The sequence below is a fragment of the Sinohyriopsis cumingii genome, chromosome 8, assembly GCF_028554795.1.
Source record: "Sinohyriopsis cumingii isolate HCF-2022 chromosome 8, ASM2855479v2, whole genome shotgun sequence".
Classification (NCBI taxonomy): domain Eukaryota; kingdom Metazoa; phylum Mollusca; class Bivalvia; order Unionida; family Unionidae; genus Sinohyriopsis; species Sinohyriopsis cumingii.
In genome coordinates, this window is record NC_142968.1 from 98590723 (window position 1) to 98609184 (window position 18462).

At 35.3% G+C, this 18462-nt stretch overlaps 1 protein-coding gene across 5 annotated transcripts in view; it reads right to left on the reverse strand.

The window, feature by feature from the left end:
* Positions 1-250: 250 nt before the first annotated feature.
* Positions 251-18462, reverse strand: part of LOC149794218 (uncharacterized) — an 89040-nt gene continuing 70828 nt past the window's right edge. For all 5 annotated transcript variants that reach the window (XM_089968334.1, XM_089968331.1, XM_089968332.1 and 2 more), the window contains 2 exons: positions 16776-17170; positions 251-11867 (listed from right to left, as the gene is read on the reverse strand). In XM_089968334.1, the coding sequence (XP_089824460.1) occupies positions 11666-11867; positions 16776-17170 (597 nt within the window). In that variant the 3' untranslated portion in view covers positions 251-11665. The remainder of the gene's footprint in view (positions 11868-16775; positions 17171-18462) is intronic.

The window sequence follows — 18462 nt, forward strand, 5'->3', positions numbered from 1 at the left end:
GCTTATATGAAGAGACAGCTTCTTACCATTTGTTTGATCTTGCTTTCATTTTGGTTATGCACACTGACTCTCCTTGGGATCTCGAACTACTATTTGAGTCTCAAAAAATCACAACACTGTCAGGGAATATGGCAGGTATGAAAGGTTGGTCCAATTAACCCAACTGCAACCATCAAGAATACATATAGCAATGACTGACGTATAGTGCATCGTCACGTGCTCTGAAGGACAAATGATTTCAACAAAGAAGTTAAAAATGGACAAATTTATTTCCATAAAAATTTATGTACAATTGATGACATACAGGACATTCGAAGTAAAGTCAGTTTCTCCAACATATACTGATAAGAGTTTTACATGCAAAAGAACATCAAAAAAATTCTACTATCATAGAAAATATAGAAATATGGAGTAATCTTCGCATACAAGTACACACTGTGTACAAGCTTTACCTGATACCTGTATAAAAGTCTAAAAAGCAGTCACAATGATGAAGTCAGTCCCAAAAGCTAAAATATAATTTTATGAACACAAAAGACAACATCTCATTTACATGTACTAAATTGTTAGTCGAGTCCAACTGCAAAGACCCATATCTACAGTTGCATAATGCACAGACAAATCTGGGTCTATGCAGTTTGTTAGGAATAATCGGTAGAATAATAGGCCCTGATCTGCTGGCACACTTCGTGAGAGCTGAGCAGGAACTATGTTGTTTGCAGACTCAACCTGTATATATGAATTATTTTCAGATAATACGGGATGCTTACGATTATTTCTTTCATGCACCATGTAACCTCGTCATTTGACAGGTTGCATGCATTCTTCCCTGAATAACACACAAAATGCCCACAAGAGATATTAGCTTAAAGAGAAACCAATACAATTTAAAAATTTTCCCACGGATTTAAACAATTTTAAAACTATTAAATTTGAAAATGTCAAAAAAGATAGAGATACTTTGCACTTTTGGACATTGGAGTTAAAATAAGCACTGCTTTTTACACCTCCTGGATCTTGTCTTGTCCATAGTAATTTGATCTAATCCTCATCATTCATGGAATACAGGTAACACACATTTACCTAATACCTGCATTAATATAATTACATAATTTTTTTTGGTCAAATTACTTAAGTCTGGTTTTCATATTACAACTTTTATCTTTCATAAACTAACACTGAGTCTATGCTAGATTTTAAATATTTGGGAAAATGATCCCTCTCCAACCAGAATGTTTAGCAAAAACTGGGATGATAGTTAAAAACGTGCAATGTTCATGAGTCACTTTCCACTTTGAAGTTGCATACCTTTACATCAGATGTTTCAAGCACGTACAAAATACTGTCAAACGTTTATAAAAATATTACAAACTTTCTTATATTGCTTCATCACAGTTTTGGTACAACTGTTACTGCATAAAACATCAACCTCTAAAAAAGGTTACAGCATAATCATCCACTACCATATGTGAAGTCATCTTTATCATATACTTACTGAATTAAAACACTGGATAAAATCATTCATTATGGGTCTGGATATGTCCAGCAAGTCATAATTGTGTTCCAACAAGGCAAGGAATATACACCCTTCATTTGTATTTATTTTCTTTTCAAGGATCGTCTGTGAATTTTTGATTGAAAGTCTTAGATACAAATGCAATTCCTGGCATTTACGATCATATTAGCACCAAGACTAATTACAGAGCATAAAACTTCCCTTTTTTTAACTTTCCACCTTCCTCTTTGTGGGGGAACATTTTAATACAGTTAATATTTTACATGAGCATTTTTGCATCATACTGGAAAACAAAGGGGTTGGAGGAATGGTATGAAATCGAGTCAAGGCAAAGGGAATTCTGGGCATATTTGGATAAATGACAGACTCCAGGGTGACAGTTTTTGTAAAATTTCATGCAGTGTGATCCCTGCTAATAATGCAGTTTTGCATGGCATTAATCCCTTTAATCTAACTCCAGTACGACTGCATGAGACTACTGTATATCGATTCAAGACAGAAGTCAAGGTTAATTAGAGACCAAGCTTGGATGCTGGAGGGGATTTTCTTCCATTCAGAGATATATTTCCTGTTTCACTTCAAGATCACTTATTTGTTTTCAATTAAAATGATGGATATAATAAGGTTTTGACAGCAATGAATTAATATAAACAAAATATAACTGAAATCAATGTAAAAATATAGAACATTTGATTTAGTTTCACTGAAATAAACACTGCACATATAAAACTACCTGTGATGGCAATTGTTAGACAATTTCAGAGCTTGTAAATAGTAAGAAATTTTGAGTGTAAAAAATATCATAATCTAACTATCATGCCAAAAATGGTTTTCATGTAAATTGCTTTTCAAATCTATCATTTGCATTCTCCATATCCATCATACTGTATTCATCATTTCATTATTATTCTGCATTTAATATACATTCATGCTGCATTTTATTTTTGACTCACTGATTAAGTGAGTGTAAAACATTTAATAATTTTTCTGATAAGGAAAGATTGCAGTTTTATTTGTGTCTAATATTCTTTACATTGAACAAAGATTTTTACATACAGATATGACCAAGTTATTAGATTTACAATTAAAATCAAATACATATTCCTTGTGCACATTAAAACAAGAACACGGCGAACAGTTAATTATATGCCCACTTATGTTCAACAGTCCTCTATACAGACACTAGTGGATGTCTGACTTTGAGACTGCTGACCAATGTGGAAGTCCACCACAAACCCTGTTGAAAATGTATGCTCAATAAACAAGATTTGTGTGTGGAAACCATTTTCCTCCTTCAGTTAGTATCCTTTTGACACCCAAAACAAGAGGATTCTTCCTTATCCAAGTGCAAGCTGTCCACAAAGTTGGCCAATGGTATGTGATATAAAACTACTGGCAATGTTATTGTAGAAAACACCGTTTTTGTTTTTATTTCACTCACAGTGACCTTGATTTTTGAACCACAATTTGATAAGCTTCTCCCCCCCCCCCCCCCCCCCCGTAATCCATCCACAAAGTATGGAATCTGTATATATGAATAAATAAAGTGTTGTACCAAAACCAGTTTTCTTCAACTTGTCACACTGACATTGACCCTGAAATATTTAGAATTCTTTTTCTTAACCTATATGCATTACACAAAGTTTGGCAATTTGATATGGTTGTTAATAGAGGTTCCAGTATTACCAGCATACCAGCAGGTATCAGTGTTAACACTTCTCGTTTAATCAACAAGCTCTCTAATGTCAGTACAATGTCATTTCCTGGGTATCAGCTACAGTACAAGCTAAATTATTCCACTTTAGATTTTAGATTACAACTATATAGGGGCTCTGGGCATCTAATTGGCCTAAAGTGCTTGCCTTTACTGATCTCTGTCCATGTGGATTTGCGATTTGTGATCAGCCAGTAGCCTCATGTTGGTTGCTTGTTCTTACTGGTACTTGCACAAAAATCGGCATACACATAGCAAATTCATCCTCTGTAAGGTACTGAGCATTTAATCTTGGGGTGATGTGCTGGTCTTTTGGGCCAAGATATTTTGTTTATACCTTTAGGTAATTTGTTTTTGTCTTCAATGATATAATAAAGATCTTTCTTCCAGCTATTCTTATAATATTAAATTTGTAGTCCTTAAAATAAATGTGGTATACCATGGTGTGCATCATGGTATGTTCCAAAATACCATGGTACAATATCTTTTGTGATACCCAGCTTTGAGAACTTTTGATATTGTGCAGAAACCATGTTTCTTCTTTCTGGCAGTGACCTTGACGTTGGGCTCCAAAACAGGTAAGGTTCTTCACTGACCAAAATGCAAGCTGTCTACCAAGTTGGGGAACTGTTAAAGTGGACAACCAAGTTATTGCACAGAAATAATTTTTCTTCTTTTAGGAAGCATCTTTGACCTTTAAGTCTGAAATTGTCAAGATTACTGCCTACCCAAAGAGCAGACCATCTACAAAGTTTCCAAACTGCAGATAGTGGACAGCTCAATCTAGTGTGCGGATATGAAACTGGCAATCATATTGACAGATCGCAACATCTTATGCCAAGTGTATAAAAAATGAGCTGCAAGGTTTGTATTCTTTAAATGTAGTAGTGATCAGCATGGTAATTTGACCGACTAGAAATAAGCACAGAGGAAACAAACCTGCAAATATGAAGGATTTGTTGTTGTTGTTGTTGTTGTAGGGTTTAACACCATTTTTCAGCACAAGATAGGCTATAAATGGCGGCCAGTATAAATGGTGGAGGAAGAACCCGGGAAACCCCCGGAAAAAACCACCGACCCACGAGAAGCTACTGGCAAGATTGCTCACATAACCACATTAGCCAAATCCAAGACTCGAACTCACGCAGACAGAGGTCAGATGGCAGTGATCCGTAACAGTGAGCGCTTTAGACCACTTGGCCACTTGGGGCCCCCGCAAATATGGAGAAAATGAAGTAAGTAAAGACCCAGATGCAATATCAAATTTCAAAGTATGACCCATGACCAGGTCCAGTCCAGTTTTTCAGAAATACTGTAAAACCTGTCCTGAAAGACTACTGCTATGAAAGACCATCTGTTTTGAGAGACCAGGTCCTCAAAACATAGAATGGTTTATTATATAGGATAATGACCTGAAATAAGTGACCACAATGTTTTCACAGAATGTGTGGTCGTTCAAGAGAAGTTCTAAAGTAGTTGCAAAATTCAATTTAATCAACATTTTTAATTTAAAGATCATTATCAAGTTTGGTCTCAATCTATGAAATATTTCAAAAGGTAATGGAATTAATGACGCATGGACATGCTTTAAGTTAAACGGAAGCCACAAGTTAGCAAACCTGAGACTGAAAAAGTGGAAAATCAAACTTTACCTGTTCCTCAAATCATAAAGTTCTCAGTGAATTTTTATTACACAATAAAAAATCATTTATTAAAATGTCTTGCTTCAAACATATTTCCATGGCAAGAATGTATAATACTGTGATACAATTTCAATATCTAGATATACAGATATTGTTCAATTGCCTTATCCGTCTCTTCCACATAGTAGCACTGATATGTAGTCTGAGCTACATATGCAGTGAATTCATTCACCGAGATGCAGTCAGAGAAGAAACAATGCACATTTGGGGACAGTATGACATGGTGAAAAATTAGAGCACAATCAAAGGTGCAAAGGTCTAGAATGGAGGTCACCAAGACCAATTCTTAGTCTAAAATGCTACACCCTCTGTGCAAGTTGGTCTACAACAGGCAAAAAGATACTGGGATTTATATTACATGCAATATTTAATTTTTATTTTTAAAATTACATTCTTGAATGAAGGTTACAGTGATGCAGTTTTGTGCATAACCAAATATTAATCCCTAAATACAACTAGAACTGTGTTTGTAACAACTGAAATCCAAGTTCAAACAGTAGAGTAAATGGTACATTGTACGGCTAAAGTAAACTAGTATTATTATAATTCTTTCTGTTAAAACGTTTCCATTGGTCACATACTAAAGTAGTACCTGTTTAACTTGTGTGCTATGCCACTGTGACTGTGACCTTGATCCCAAAATAACGGATTGTTTTCTTAGCTCAAAAAGGTTGCCAATAATGCAAGCTGCTTTCTCTGACATACAAATACTCTTCTTGGAGTCACTGTGGCCATGACATTTTGAATCTGAAATGATTAATGTCTTCTTTCATTTCTTTAATGCAAGCCATTTGCAAAATTTGTTTTTTAGAAAGTACAGAGAACTCGTTATTTTTCTGAAACCATCTTTTTCTGTCTCTGTAATATTTACTATTGATCTACAAATAGATGCTTTTTATTGTTTCAAATGCAACTAACCACAAAGGCTGATCATGGTTTGCATCATAAAACTGCAGTTAATTTGTGTCAACTCATTTTGTCCTGGAATTCCTAAGACACCGATGTCATATCTTTTAATGCCAAATCAATAGGCATATTCATCATCTTAAAATGCAAGTAATCTCTAAAGTTCAGTACAGGCAAGTGGAACAGAATTTAAATGGTGTGAAAGAAAGAATCTTTTTCCTTATTCCAGTCCCTGTGACCTTCCAATTTTGAACATCAATACAATAAGCAGCTTTCTTATCTCAAATGCAAACCATTTACATAATTTGATCAAGGTATCGAGAATACAAATCAAGTTGCTGTGTGGCAGTGTTACTTCCTTTAGTCTCTATGACCCTTTGACCTGTGCTCACTTTAGCCTAAATCTGACAGGTTTCTTCCTAGTCTCAAATTCAAGCTACTTACAAAGTCTGGTAATTATAGATGGTGGAATTGTTGTGCAGAATTGAAGTAGGGAACATATGGATGGATGCACTACACTCTCCCTTATGGCCTCTCTCTCCTCTGTGTGTGTGTGCACATGTACTTATGTATGTATGTATTAGGGTTGAAATGATACACCTGTACCATGTATCAATATGATTCACGATACACAGCCTTTGATACGATACATATCGATAAACATATGAAATTGATGGTCTTTCCATCTTTGGCAGGTAGGTGGTGCCCTTTTATGTATGTTGCCATACTGGTTTTATTTCCCATATGCAGGTTACAGGCAGACATATAGTTATCATATATTTATATGCAATTCTCATCAATGACAACAGAAAAAAATTTCAAACAATCCACCTGCTGGTTGTCACTGAGTTTCATTCAAAAGGTTTTAGGCCATTTAATGCAGGTTCCATATAATTTACTTCAGCCGCCAGAGCCTTTGCTTTGAATGGCATGCATCCTTGTAAACCTCTTATTACAAATTTAATGTCTCACTTAAACTTGCAAGACATTACAATGTTATCTTTAAACAGGAAATAATGCAATATCCTCTTGCAAAGAAAATCTCATCTAGAACAAATCTGGACATGGGAATGAGGACAAATACCAAAAAAATATATTGCACTTCATGCAGACACAAAAGACTGCTGCAGCCAGAGGAACATGGATTTGTTAGTGAAATAAAACAAGTGACAACACCCAGTCCCATTCTAAACGTTTTTTTAAAATAAAATTTACACAAGATGATAACGAGAGCAGTTTCAAATCTGCCCCCAGCTGATTCTGTGCTAATTTTGCTTATTCCACTGTCATTTCAGTCATTGGTTAAGTATATCTGCATATGTCATTCCAAATTTGTTCCTCATATATAATGTAGAAAGAGATGCTGCCAGGATTGTATCTTTAGGGGAAATTCCATCTTTGTCACCAAAATAATGGGGGTTAATAGAAAAGGATGTGGGGGGGGGGGGAGAAGGAGAGGAAATAGCCACAGTTCAATATTTACCCAACACTTTGACATCCGTATTTGTCTCCTCCACCTTTTCTGAGTTCCTTTGAAATCAAAGTCTTCAAAAGATGTCACCTCTAGTTGTACAAGTATTAATCTGTTAATTATTTCAGAGCATACCGTGTTCCTAATCTGTGTATGAATACTGTTCTGTGCTTCCTTGTGAAGGGACATCTTAATAGGAAGCCTTGTCAGCTAGAATATGTTGGCAAGATGATCTGTATGGCATTTATTTACAATTTTCCAGAGAACACAGATATTTTCTTTGTATACATCTGCTCCAAAATAAGATTTTTCACAAACAAACTTATTGTCCGGAATCAGTAGTTTTCTGACTACTATGTCAAATTTCTTTTCTGTTCCAAAATGCTGTTATATGGATTTTAGTTTATCAAATGCCATAGTCTGTTTGTATAGAAAGAAGTATTCAAATAAATATCTTTACTTCTTAGTTTTATTTTTTCATTCTTATTTATTCAGTTTGTCTTAACTCTGATATGGACATGTTGTTTTGTAGCATACACTCTGCAGGGCTTAACTGATTGATGAAAGAATGGAAAATTGCATTCTGCTCTTGAATTGTCTGTATTTTTTAGGCTCTGTATTTCTACGTCTCTTTTCCAAATACCGCTGAAACGAATGATTGACTGTCCTGCAATATATTTTTGTCCATCCAACATGTCAATCTGATTCATATTTAACACCATTTTTGAGCTCAAACTCACTCACTGGTACCAACATTAACACCTTCCCATCTCTAATATTCTCATCTGCTTCACAACTTAAAAAATTATTGTCATCATCACTATTATCAGACAGTATTTGCCGATGAAATTATAATCTAAAGATCACCCACGACGGGAATCAGACATTTGGGTTTTCAAGGTAGCTGTTATATTAAATGCAATTGTAAAACCTCCTGGATGGATGGTTCAAGCTACACTGTAATGCTTATTCTAGGGCACAACGTGCCAATCAAATATAGTTTAATAACCATTCATGTCATGCATGAAGAACACATATGCAGACCTGCCAACCCTGATGAGTCCGTCTCAGTAATGCAGTTGCTTTATTTTCTATAAGACTGACCATTTTTCAGTAACAAAATATCAATAACTGCTATTGTAAAGCTGGAAAACGTAATTAAAAGTTTGACACATCGACAATAAACATGTTCAACTGAAAAGCTTGTAAAGTATGCATAGACTTTATTTACCACATGTACAGTTGCACAAATTCTAGTTCCAAACCCTATGCAGCTCAAAGGCTTGTTGCTATCTCTCAACATGACATAATTCTTGGAAATTCTTTTCTATTTCACATGACGTCATACTCAAATTGGCATGTGATGTCCAATAAACTGTGTCCTTTCCAGCTTTTATTAATAAAATCTGAATATTCCTTTATATTCTTCTGTGTTGATTATTAAAACCTTTCTAGAAGATTATTTTCCCTTTCGTCTTAAACATGCATCGCTTTCTGGATGCCACTTTAAAAAATTCCATAATCAACAGTTTGATCATTGCAGGTGCTTCACATGAACAAACAGGTGCAGTTTAATGCATCAGTGTGCTGCTGTAAAGTTCATCTGGTTCCCTGACTAATTTCACTAATTCTAAGGTGAAACCCAGATGCCACCAAAAATATGGATGAACCAATTGTCTGAACTTTGCAGCAATGATCATTTTCCCTGTAGTTTTTGCTGGGCAAAATTGTAAGAGTTGGAAGGTCTGTATATGTGTAAACAGTTGTCTACTGGAAAAACAGATGTTCTCTGTTGCTTTGCCAATACTTCCTGTTTGTGGTTATTATTTAACCTGGTCCTGAACAAGCAATAACCACCAATGAGAGTTCAATGGATCAAAGTAGACAAAATGCAATTCAGTGTAAAAGTGGTTATTAAATGACGAAGTCCCTATATAAGTGGAACACATTTGAAATGTATCCTTTATGCCGAACATGCTGCTGTGTTAAGATAATTAACATGTAATGGGGAGGGAGAAGCCAGCCAGATTACTAAATATGTCACTTTGTGTTAATTTGAAGATGGAAAGCAAGTATTCTCAATAGTCATTTTCGTTTTTACTAACAACAGTGAGAGCCTGTGACTGCAAATGCTATTTCAGATGAATTCTACATTTAAATAATAGCAAGACAAAATAATAAGTATTCATGACTGTGGAAGACTAAAATAACTTGCATACAGTATTGTTTTGTATCACTTCTCCACCATCTCTTTTAATGTATTAATGCATCATTTCAACCCTAGTATGTGTGTGTGAGCAAAATGTTTTGAAGTAGAGACAAAATCTAAACAGTCATCAACAGTCATAGCAAATTTCATTTGCTGACCTTTAAAGCATTTTCCTTAGCTGTGCTAACAAGGTTTACATTTAAAAAATTAAGTGACACAGTTAAAAAAATGTACAAAAATTGATAAATGTCTCCAATGATATAAAAATGTTAATAATATGATCTACAAACTGAAAACAAATGTTCCCACATTAACCTTCAGTATACCATCAGTAATTCCAAGCTTCAATTTTTCAGAATCTAGGTTAGTCCATCTGAAATGGATTACATGTTCTCTAAAAGTCAACTTGTTGCTTTATATATGAATCTATGAATACATGTACACATTAACAATTAAGGTCTAAGGAGGGTAAATATTTTATCTGCTGCCTCATTTCAAGACCATGTATTCAAGTAACATTTTTGACCAAAATTACTGGCATAAACTTAAGCTTTCCTCACAAATTTCCCTGTCATCACTTTTTATGCATTGATTCTCTAAACAACTTGTTTTTGTTTTTTTTTTGGTGGTTTTTAAAAAAAAATTTTAGGAAACTATATTCTATGTCTCCCATACTAGTGCACAAGTATACTGGTCTATATCGGCACAGAAAACTCCTGTTTAAAAGTTTATAAGATATTTGACTTCTGTAATGTCATTATTTTAATCCAGAATGCAGAATTTTCATTAAAAAAATTTAAATAGCAATTCTGCACAAATCTGAATGGATGGCATCTCTGTATTCCTTATAATCTTTCTTCGTCCACCTAAGAGGTTTGTGTCTAATCTTGATAAAGGCAGCCGCTGTAAAACAATGTTTTTGACCAATTTTCTCAGGTCATTAGTGTATGCACATAAACAGGTTAGCCAAATGTACTTAAGTGTTTGTTTTTGCAGCCTTACTAAGGGCTGTTCCAGTAAAACATACCTGGGACCCTGGGAAGGCACTTTTGATGTGGGGCACTCATTTTAATATTTAACTATATTTGTATTAAAATACCCTGGCACATATTTTTAAATAAACTGCCTTCCCTGGGTACCATGTATGATTAAAGGGAAACAACTCTGATTAAGCTTCTCATGCTGACATGACCAGATACAAGCAGTGGGGTACATCTCTACAAGTCCAGCGTAGGAGTTACTGCCTGAACAGATATACGGACACAACCTTTAGGAATATTAAAAACAAATCCAGTCAATTAGCTCACCATGACTCAATTTTGGTGCATGACATACCTCCAGCCCAAGACGAAACTTTGTCTGTCTGGTATCAACTGGTAAGATGTTGGAAGAGCTATGGTACAATTTCAAGCCATTTTTAAAAAATAATCTGAAAGTCACAGCAAACTAGTTTTGGTGCATTACACATGCTCATTCCAAGATGCACATAAAGTGCATTCTGATGTTGAGTACGTGAAGTGGAGCAGTGGTTAGGGCAGCACAACAACGAAGGAGGGACAACCAGGGATGGATGGATAGACAAAGTGAATCTCACATCACCAGATTCTTCATTAAACTGATATCTATAAAATAAAATCAATTCAGAGTGTCCCCATCGATAAAATGCAAACAAGCACCGAGACAGAGCGAGAGAAAGAAAAATAAGAGCCTGAAGTGCAACAATTAAATTTAGACTTGATGATGATTATTGGGACCAAAGTCAATTTCAGTAGTTTAAGCAACACAACTGAACCTTATATATCCAACTGTTCAACATCAGGCAGAATCCATTTCTAAAAAAAATAATCTCATCAATATTTGATGATGCCTTATTTCTGAGGAAAAATGAGACTACAATACTGAACACGGCTTTTGGAAATATAAAATCCATCCAGTTCTTTTATGACTCACCAGTCCTGGACTCGGTCATAAAACTATAGTCAATAGCTGTCTTGTTGCTATATCCAAAGATAAAGGAGGACCCTAACCCTGAATTCTACTGTCCATGTCCAACAGCATGCTCTGAAGCTCATAACATTTTCCATCTATGCTATGTGCATGTGAACTTTAGAAATTGCTGTAGCTGAATCCTGAACACAAGAATGACCTAATAGTAACCACCTCTATAACCTCCTCGTCTGTTGTAACCCTGATTTTGGTAGTTCCTGTCATAATTTCTGTCTCTGCCATAGCCTCCATCTCTGTTAGAGCCACCTCTATTTCTGTCATAACCTCCATGACCCCTGTAACCTTGACCCTGATTCCTGTTATCCTGACCTTGATACCTGTTGGATTGGTGGTGATGGTCCCTGGAAGAAAGAGATCAGTTGAATACTTATTGAAATTTTTTGAGCTTTAAAAGTAACAAGGGGCCCAAGTGAGCCTAATATTGCTCACCTGCTTACATAACTTTATAGTTGATCATTTCATTGAGCAAGGCAATGTACTAACTTGCTATTGAATTCATCCAAGATCCTGATATAAAAAACTTAAGTTTGTTTCAATATCGGGTGATGAAAACATAGTTTACAGAAAGGATTTGGTCCCCTGCAATTGTTGATATGACTTTTGTATAATTAATAAAACATCCACCTAAAACTTTAAAAAATTGTTTTGAATTTTGCACAAAAATAGGAAATAACAAAATTAGTCAACAAAATTCAGCTACTTCAAAAAATTTCTATATTGTTATCAGTACAATATCCACTTTTGTTTATTAAAATCAGGAAAATGGCCTTTATGACACATAAACCTCAAACAGTGTTGTTAAATATTGTCCTTTACTGAGTAGGTCACTCCCATGATGTGCCACAATATAGCTTGTTAATTCTTAAAACGTGTTCAGAAGCCATTTGATATGTTTAACCAGTCAAAAATTATAAATCAGCACAAGCCAAAGCAAAGACCATGGACCATTTATCAAGCAGTCTTATTAAATTATGTAAAGAAATTAAAAAACTTGAACCTTGACATCCTGTATCATAAAAGTTAAAGTCATTTAAGTAACTGCAAACATCACACAACTATTTGATGCTTTTCTTTGAGATACATTTTCATTCTGTAATTTTTGTTTCTTGGGTGAAATGGAATTTATATAATGACTGTGCCCAAATTGTTGCAAAAATGACACAGATAAATATTAAATGCGAAACACCTAAAACTAATATTTTACAAAAATTGATATTTATTTTTGTGTGTACAGAAAATCATACGTTAAATATATGTGTAAAAAATAAACTAATACTGTGTAGAGAGCATTAACTGACCTCACTGTATCCACAATAGTAATTCGGTCTAAATGTGCACAAAGAAGCACAACTTACAGAATTTCACAGATAGACATTGACTGCTGGACTTCAAATGATTTCACAGGAAAACAAAAATATGCAGTACTCAACCATACTATATTTAATGTAACATAAGGAAAATACATACTGCTAGGTAATTTTGATACATAAATGTATTCATAAATAAAATAATAGGCAAAATAAATGTCATTCAAAGTCAGAATGATTCAAGTATATAATTTTCAAGTGAAGAAAAAATTATTTCCACTCTGTCTTCTTACACCTCAGTGAATCCTTGTGAAAGGCACACAAGATCCCTTTTCTTCAGAAGGAAAATAATGTATTAAAATTGCTGTTAAAAACCAGGCAACAAAAAACTTGTTATAGTATTCATGTTCCACTGAAACACTATAACATCAGGAATTACTTCTGGGGGCGCTCACCAGTTATTATATACTTTTGAGAGAATGACATATGTAAGGTGAAGCTGTTTGCTTTTAAAACATGCACAATGGAGAGAATGGTGGCATACCTCTATGCTATATTAATGTAATGTGGATGATATTTCTTTGGATATTGTACTTTTGGAAATTGTACATGATTTAAACACACTGCTAACTAAAATGAATGCTCCCTTGTGCTAAAGAAAAACAGCCTCAATTTGTCTAAAGTACACTATCCATAGTAGCTATTAAAATAGGGAAAATGAATACCAGCTTCTGAAAGGGCAATGAATGAATTACCAAATATATAAATTTTGAATCCACCTCCTCTTTTTTTGGAGCGACAAAGGGAAGTAACTCTTACAGATTACATCCCCTTCATTGACTAGCTGGTGCTTCTTGTGCCAGACATAAAGAGTTTTAACTCGAGCACTGTCTGAGAGTGGATTTTGGCATTGCAGGAAAATTGAGGAGAGATTTACAGTAATGTGATTGGGTGAGTATTTTCAGAAAAACAGAAGTTACTATGAATACATTACCCAATCACACTAATGTTAGGAAATTAGGTAGGAGGAGTAAGAGGAAATGCCAAGCATCAACCTCTACCTCAAAGCACCCTGAAAGGGAGACTCTACTTTTATGGGTAAAACTCTACAAACTATAGTTGACAACTGAATGTATGTATATACATGTGCAAGGAAATATCCTGTGATCTCCTGCATTTGATAAGTGACTATAAAGGAAGGTTTTTCTCCAGTGAATCCAATGACAGTTGACATCTACATCCCATGGATGTGGTTGTGTCAGTAACCATAGGACCAACTTTATTCAAATATGTGTTCTTGAGACCATGTCACACAAACAGAAAGAGGAAAAATAGTGGACTAGGCATGTCAGCTGACTGATTCCATTATATCTTTGACTGAGACACTGCATAGACAAGAATGGCAATCAGAAATTGCTCATATATAATGAGACAATCTTGATCGGACATGCTGTGAGATCAGATTATGATGACTGAATGACTTTCTTTAGTCAGGTTTATAATACTTGTGGGGTTATGTCCTGTTTCCATGGATTAAAAAAGTAAGAAAAGTTTGCCAAAGTTGACTTGGCCAAAAAAAAGGCCTTATTACCAAGATAGCTGATTTCTCTGACTGGCTACTTCTGCAATCATCAAAGATTTGGGTAAAGGTCTTAAGGACTGATGTATGTCGTCTTCATCTGTATTAAATGACACATTGACATTGAAAATTGCATTTGTATTTTGGCAGTAGGAGACATTCTGTAAGTGGCATGTGTTCAATGGCCACTTTGGGAGGACTGAGTTATCAGGATGCTCTAAAGTCAGAAAGATTGTTGATTTCAAGGTTCTCTTCCTTCAGTGGTTATGTCTTTGAATATATCATACCATATGGCAAAGATGCTACTGTCTCATCAGCATGCACTGCCAAAAATCTTCCACACTGGAAAGCTACTAAAGGTGGTTTTGCGACATTCTGGACAGCCTGTACATTAATATGATGGCTTGGCATGGCTGGCTGGGGCATGACAGACGACTGGTGTCAGTATGATCAGCTGGCTTGGCTGGTTAGCCTGTTGACTTTTGTCTCTGAGTAAATGGTTCTGTTTCTGGATAAGATAACTGTTTCTTTTTATTTTATTAATTGTTAGATATGCTTTGTTGTTGTTGTGGTGTTCAACGCCATTTTTCAGCACACAACAGGCCATACGTGGCGACCACTATTAATGGTGGAAGAAGAACCCGGGAAAACTCTGAAAGAACCACCAATCCATGAGAAGCTAGTGGCAAATTTTCTCACATACCAACATTGGCCGAATCCAAGACTCAAATCCACGCAAACAGAGGTGAGACAGCAGTGATTCGTAACGGAGAGCGCTTTGGACCACTCGGCTGCTAGATATGCAATGCACATGTATAGACTGTATAGATTTTTCATATTTTCCCAAAGACCAGTCAAAACTGTCTTTATGTTCAATATTACAACTAAGCACTAATAATGTTAACACCTAGACCCTTAATAACAATGGACACACCTCCAACCTAGAAAAGAAAGAAATTTTAAGGCTGGAGAAAAAATATTGTAACGGAAAGAAGTGAGAAAAAAACAAAACAGACCACTTGCAAAAAAGCAATTTAAAGGTCGGTAAAAGAAATTAGGTTGTTATAAAGGAAAATGAGTAAATCAGAAATGATGTCATATTTAATGATAGAAGAATATCTTTATTGCTATATAATTTTTTTTTATAGATGAATACATACAATATTGGTTTACTCTTCCACTAAAAAAGACTGTTGGAAGTCTAAAAGAAAAGGATAAAAGTTCACAGATTCTTGGAGGCCTGTTGAGTGCAATGAAAGTCCAAATTGATGATATCTGGTATAGGGGGCGGTAATCTGTAAGAGTTACTTTCCACTGTCCATAAAATTATACACAAACTTTTTCAAGTCAATGGAAGGGACAGATTAAGGAGGTGCAAGAAGTAATTCCTAAAGATAATTTGATTAAGTAATGTAAGTGACAGAGAAACGATCAGTGTCTCTCATATTTCCAATCCAATACAATATTTGCTCTATGCTCGTGAGCTACGAGGAAACAATATTCCTTTCAGCAGTGGCCTGTTTCTAAATGGGTTGTTACAACTATCAACTATCCTGACAATAAAAATAATGGCTTCTTTACAAAAGGATGCAACACCTCATTACGACTACTCACTCATAATGAAAATCATTCAACACTTTAAGAATATTAGCCAATTTACCAAGTCATATGAAAATCTGGTCAGAAATACCTTCTCAAGTGTATGAAGCTCAGTCTGCAAGATTCAATTAGAAACAAACTGGACATTATGATCATATAAGCCTCATTAACTTAATGAAATTATGCTGAAAAAGTGCTAGAGGTGAATCATACCCAGTTGATACAGTGACACAATAATGAATTTTTTGTACTTCGTTTACAAGTAGGGGCACCAATATTAGTACAAATGCCAAATCCAATCAAAACTGGATCAGAAATCTGGTCTCCAGATTTGTAATAAGCAGTTGTTGATGGTGAGAGATGAGATGCATGTTGCATTATGGATACAGAACCAACCCATATACTCACTTGACCTTACAGATTGTGGAATTTTAAAATATTTCATTTCTCTTGATCACCATTTTTTCTTGAACCACTGAACAAGATGCATGGTGCCTAGTCTAAGATTTTTTCTTCCCTTTTATACACTTTAAAAACTGAAATGAAAGTAGTTAGCATGTGACATGTCATTCTGTCTATACAAGAATAGCAGATATGTAATAGTAATGCTGGTTTAAAGCCGGTCTCTCATTTGCACATTTTTTCTGCCATTCATGCTGCATAATGGTCATGATATAGCTTATAAAATCCTACAGGAGTTTTTGACCCTGACAAACATTCAATGCACTTATTGACTATAAATGTGTGGTGGCCAATTAACTTACCTGTTCTCCGCATAATGTCTATGACGATAGTCATCTCTGTGGCGATCTCTTTCATATGATCTTTCCCTATCGCGACTATGTTCATGTGATTTATTTCCATGGTAGCCATCTCCGGACCGACTGGACCCATGAGACCTATCATCATGGTGCCTCTTATCTGATTCCCTTTGATCTCGATGATCATTCCCATGGGAATGGCTAGAATGAGCATCCTTGTCCTTGACCTTTAACTGACTGGAGTCCTGTGACTTTTCTCTGTCCTCTGATTGGTGGCTCTCAGAAGGTTCATCCTTGTGCTGTTCCTTATCCTTTGCATCTTTCTCAGAGCCTGTGGAGCTGTCATCACCAGACTGTTTCTCTGTCTGTTTTGTGGGTTCAGACTCTTCTGGATTTGCCTAAAATGTATTTGCAAATTAACATAGTTGCAATGCTTACTAAAATATGTATCCTTGTCTAACATACAAATGCTGGGATTTGATGACATGCATGGTTCAATTATCGCAGAGTTTACCACTGCATTGTCAACAAAGCCAGTAAGACTGATACTGATAATTTGTGAACGTAACACAACCATTAATGTTAAACGTTAATTTTTTTAACCATCACCCAGTTTGATGATTCTGCATGAACAGAGTTCAAGACAGAACTCAAGACAGTGACATGAAATATAATTTATAGCGACCTATTTTTGTGAAAAGCTGTAGTGCTCATTAACACACATTCTCTCACCAAGTTTCATCGATTTTGGTATAAACATGATATACACATAGCGTGCAAAAAACATTTGATAACGAGCTAAATGAAAAAACCTAAGCTATTAAAAAGTTAAATGTAGGTCACAGTGATTGTTTTCTGCTAGAATTGAAGCATGAACAGTCCTTGGAAAATTAATTAAAAACAACTAATGTAACTAAAGTCAGTTTAGTGTAAAATACAAGTCACAGTTACCTAATTTGTGATGAAGGTGTAGTACTCACTGTATACATACACGCACACTGTGCAACTTGTCTGGTCATAAGCTAAATGAGAAAACTTAACCAGAGCCAGCAAATGTGAAATATTGATCACAGTACCCTTCCTCTGTGGCAACGCTGTGATAATAAGAGAAATGCATGCAATCACATAATCTAACATGAACAGAACTCAATAAAAAAAAAGACACCACCCACCTCCAAATGTAACCAGTCAGTGGAAGATGCAATACAGGTCATTGTGACATACTTTTGAGATAAATGTGTAGAACTTGTAAATTTGAGTGAAATGAAAACAATTAACCATGAACAAACATGTACAGAGTTAGCCTCCAACCCACCCACTGCTCCCCTGGGGACAGATAACACACAATCAACCTCAAACTGCTGCCCAGGACCTAGGATATAACTGATATAAATGTGGTTCACTTTCAGTGTTCGTATGCATGTTGTTATGTGCAGATGCTGTAGAGAGATGAGCTATAATCGCAGGGGCACAGAGATGTGTCCATACGTGCATCTTCAGGTGAAATTAGTCAAATTAGATGTCCATGTACTGAAAATATTACACACAGTTCCAGTCACATCTTTTCTTGAGTTGTTATCAAAAAATCATGAAGTTTCAACTGACAACTTTTTCTGATGCCAAGTGTATTCCAGTGTTTGTCAAACATGCTTTTCTGAATACTGCAATTTAGAACTAATGAAACTATTTT